The following is a 3,274-nucleotide window of genomic DNA, read 5'->3' as shown; positions in this document are numbered from 1 at the left end:
AGAAATAAGTTACTTTTTCCTCTCTCCTTTCCTCCTGCTTCGCAGCAGGCGCTTTTCATGTCCGCAACTATCTGCGATACTGTGGTCACTTTCCATGTAGCATCAATTATGCTAATGCTAGCTGCCTGTCACGTTCTCTCGTCCTGGCCACACCTCCGCTCTCTAGCCCCACTTCCCCTACCCACTTTGATGCATTTTTCAAATTTCGCCTTGGGGSKGAGTTATCTTTTCACGGGGGGGTAAGATACACTTGAAGTGGGAGTGTCCGTAACAGTAGGAAGTTCTTACAGACACAAAGGCCAATTTCAAGGTGTTTAGGSTATGATGCAAAGTCAAATTTATCTTTGATATTTACAGCTTTTTCATAACAGCTGAAGGTAACATAGTTAATTTATTGTGGTATAAAAATGAACTATCTGCCTGGAAAATACCACAAACACCCCTCCCAAAAAAAAAAACAAAAAAAGAAAAAAAAGAAACTTCTGTTACATGGTTATAAATCTCTGTCTGAAAATTATCCTGCCATAATAACAACTGAATATGCATTTAAAGACACTGCAAAGGTTAGAAAATAAGCCTCACTTGAGCTGCTAYAAACATCTGAGTTGTTTTAAAAATCTACTTTGGAAGTGGGTTCRCTCAAACAAGCCATCGTTAGCTTAAATATATTTCGGGCTGGCCGACTTGAGCAGCAGATTTTGATATTTTAAAACAAGTCTTAGGTTTAAATTTTCAAAGCCGTTGAAATGCAAATGCCATCTAACAGACATTTACACTACTGTCAATTTGGAATTACACGATATTCTGTGACTTTTCTGCAGGAAGTAACCACAGACKGCTACAGAAATGCTACAGCTAGCTAGCAGCTGTAATTAGCCTTTGAAAATAACCACAGAAATTTACATAAATGATCACTATAACGTGTCRGTGTGTAACTGGTGGTGATTTAAAGGTTACTAAAAACAGTGTTCACATAAACAGCTGAAAACTTTGAAGGTGGGAGCCATTTAAATACATCAGCAACTCAGACTAGCCATTAGCTAATCAGTCCTGTCAGTTTCCCCAAAACTGAGATTTCTCAGAGAGCCATCTACTACAGGTAAGATATTAAATTGTTCATAACTTTTTGACAGAACTGCTTCAAAAAGACTGAACTGTCACTTTAAAGAAAGGCAGCCTTTTAACACAAACAAACTCCTGCTGCAGTAAACTGCATGACATGATTGATTTTAAGCTCACCTTGTACATGCTGTAACACTGCTTTACCACTGCACCATAAACTGTGTCCTAAAAATAAACACAAGATTGTTGCAGTTTGTAAAGCTGAAAATGCTCCAACTGAAGAAATCCACAAACGTTTCTCCAAACTCACAAGCATTTCCTCTTCCTGGTACTCAGCTGTGGGAGGTTTACCGTCTTTGTTTGGTTTCTCAATAATCGGGTTTCGGACCACCTGAGGAACACAAGAAATGCAGGGAGGAAAAAAAAAAGAAACAAACCAGGTGAGGCTAGATTACATTTTAATGACAGACTGAAAGAAAACTAGGACAAACGTGAGAAGTTCCAGTACCATGACAATCCAGAAATTTTCCTCAGGCTCAAAGAAAAACTGCCGGTTCTTCTGCGTGTGCAGAGATTTTGCTGGTTTTGTTGGACAGAATGTCCTGCAACAACAACAACAAAAAAACAAGGTTGCAAAGAAAGAGCACGCACACAAAGAGGTTCATCAGCAACTGTTTGCCCTGCTTTAGTGTTTATCTTGAGACATTTCCTATTCTTTCATACATTATTCTTCTAGTTTTTTCCCATACAAACAAAGAAAGCAATGCACCTAATGAGAGGTATAAATGAACTGACTAAAACAGTCAGTGGCACTTCGTCGTACCTGGTGAACTGTACGATGGCTTCACAAAGACCCACATTTCGAATCTTTTCATTCTTCTCAACTTCACTTGGGTGGTAAAACAGAATCTTTTTCTCTTCCTGTAGAAAAAAATACACATTTGCATTAGTCATCTCATTAAATCATGAAAGGGCTTTCCAAACTAGCATATAAATTACTATAAAAAAGTACAAATGAGCTCACCTCTCCTTCTCGTGGTCCAAATGTAGGGTTATAAATGAAAAAACTCAGAAGACATGGTGTGTACTGTTTCTCTTGCACCCCCGATGCCATTTTGGGACTGGTAATGACAAAGTAGATAAACAGATAAAAGCTACCCTTTCCAGTCAGTTCATACCAAAGTCAGCCACTTACCTAATCATGAGCATTAGTAAAACTTGTGTCTGGATTTCCTTTGTTTAATGATGGTCTGGTAAGCATGCCGTGTGCCTGTCGAATGCACAGACAAATATAGACATAATCATTTATTGCGGCTGCCTTACATATATTACAGCTTAAGTTTTCAAAATCTTTTATACCACATTTGCACACAGGTGAACAAGCATCTACAGATTACCCTGAATACAAATGCTACATATGTGTTTGACAATCTGACCTGTAGATTTAGATTACTGTCAAGACATAATCAGAAAAAGTACCATAATAAAAATCTAATCTAAATTTGAACGAGAGCTTATAATTTCATATATGACAAATCATGGTAATTTATACTGTAGTCATTAAAAACGCTCAACTCTTTATCTAGAACTTTGGTTTGTTTACGAAATTGTCTGACATTAATTTATTGAACTACAGTCGACTTCATGACTGAGTGGGAAGTCTCGCGAGTTTAGCTCCAACCCTTTGAGCGATTTAAACGCTGGTTAATTCTGCAAAATATATATAAAACCGAATTTAAACTCGCGAAAATAAAACGTAGGCGGTTTGGTTTATTTATATCCATTAACTGATGCTAAACCTAAAACCAGCGGACTCCCCAAATCAATTAGAACAACTAGCCGGCTAGCTGAGCAGCAGCATTAGCAAACATAAATTAAACCTTAGAGAGAGAAACTTGAGACTTACGAATAAAACAAACAACACGTCCAGCTGCTCTCTGTTAATGGCTTATTAAAGCTAAAAGGTATGGAAACGACTCAATAAAAGAAGATGCCGCGCGCATTGTAGCACTTTACATCTTTGACTTCCTGGTTTTGACAGCGCGGTGTCACACTCTTAATTGTTCGTGTTAAAAGGAGTCCAAACTGATGAAAGGTTCCCCCTAGCTCAACTTTAGTACCTAGTTTTGTTTACTTCGCTTTCTACTACTTTTTTACTATTTCTTTTACTACTACTACTACTACTACTACTACTACTACTACTACTACTACT

General features: G+C 37.7%; 1 protein-coding gene across 1 annotated transcript in view; it reads right to left on the bottom strand.

The window, feature by feature from the left end:
* The window catches only part of ccz1 (CCZ1 homolog, vacuolar protein trafficking and biogenesis associated), a 20,410-nt gene extending 17,294 nt beyond the window's left edge, over window positions 1-3,116 (bottom strand). Inside the window, exons 1-7 of the mRNA XM_014027754.1 lie at window positions 2,969-3,116; window positions 2,258-2,332; window positions 2,087-2,183; window positions 1,886-1,983; window positions 1,571-1,664; window positions 1,373-1,453; window positions 1,240-1,287 (exon numbers count right to left, since the gene is read on the bottom strand). Of these exons, the coding sequence (XP_013883208.1) occupies window positions 1,240-1,287; window positions 1,373-1,453; window positions 1,571-1,664; window positions 1,886-1,983; window positions 2,087-2,183; window positions 2,258-2,271 (432 nt within the window). The 5' untranslated portion in view covers window positions 2,272-2,332; window positions 2,969-3,116. The remainder of the gene's footprint in view (window positions 1-1,239; window positions 1,288-1,372; window positions 1,454-1,570; window positions 1,665-1,885; window positions 1,984-2,086; window positions 2,184-2,257; window positions 2,333-2,968) is intronic.
* Window positions 3,117-3,274: the final 158 nt, after the last annotated feature.

The sequence above is a fragment of the Austrofundulus limnaeus genome, unplaced genomic scaffold (genome assembly GCF_001266775.1).
Source record: "Austrofundulus limnaeus strain Quisiro unplaced genomic scaffold, Austrofundulus_limnaeus-1.0 Scaffold680, whole genome shotgun sequence".
NCBI lineage: Eukaryota > Metazoa > Chordata > Actinopteri > Cyprinodontiformes > Rivulidae > Austrofundulus > Austrofundulus limnaeus.
Note: the sequence above shows the minus strand (reverse complement) of the source record. Positions and strands in the feature narration are given on the sequence as shown.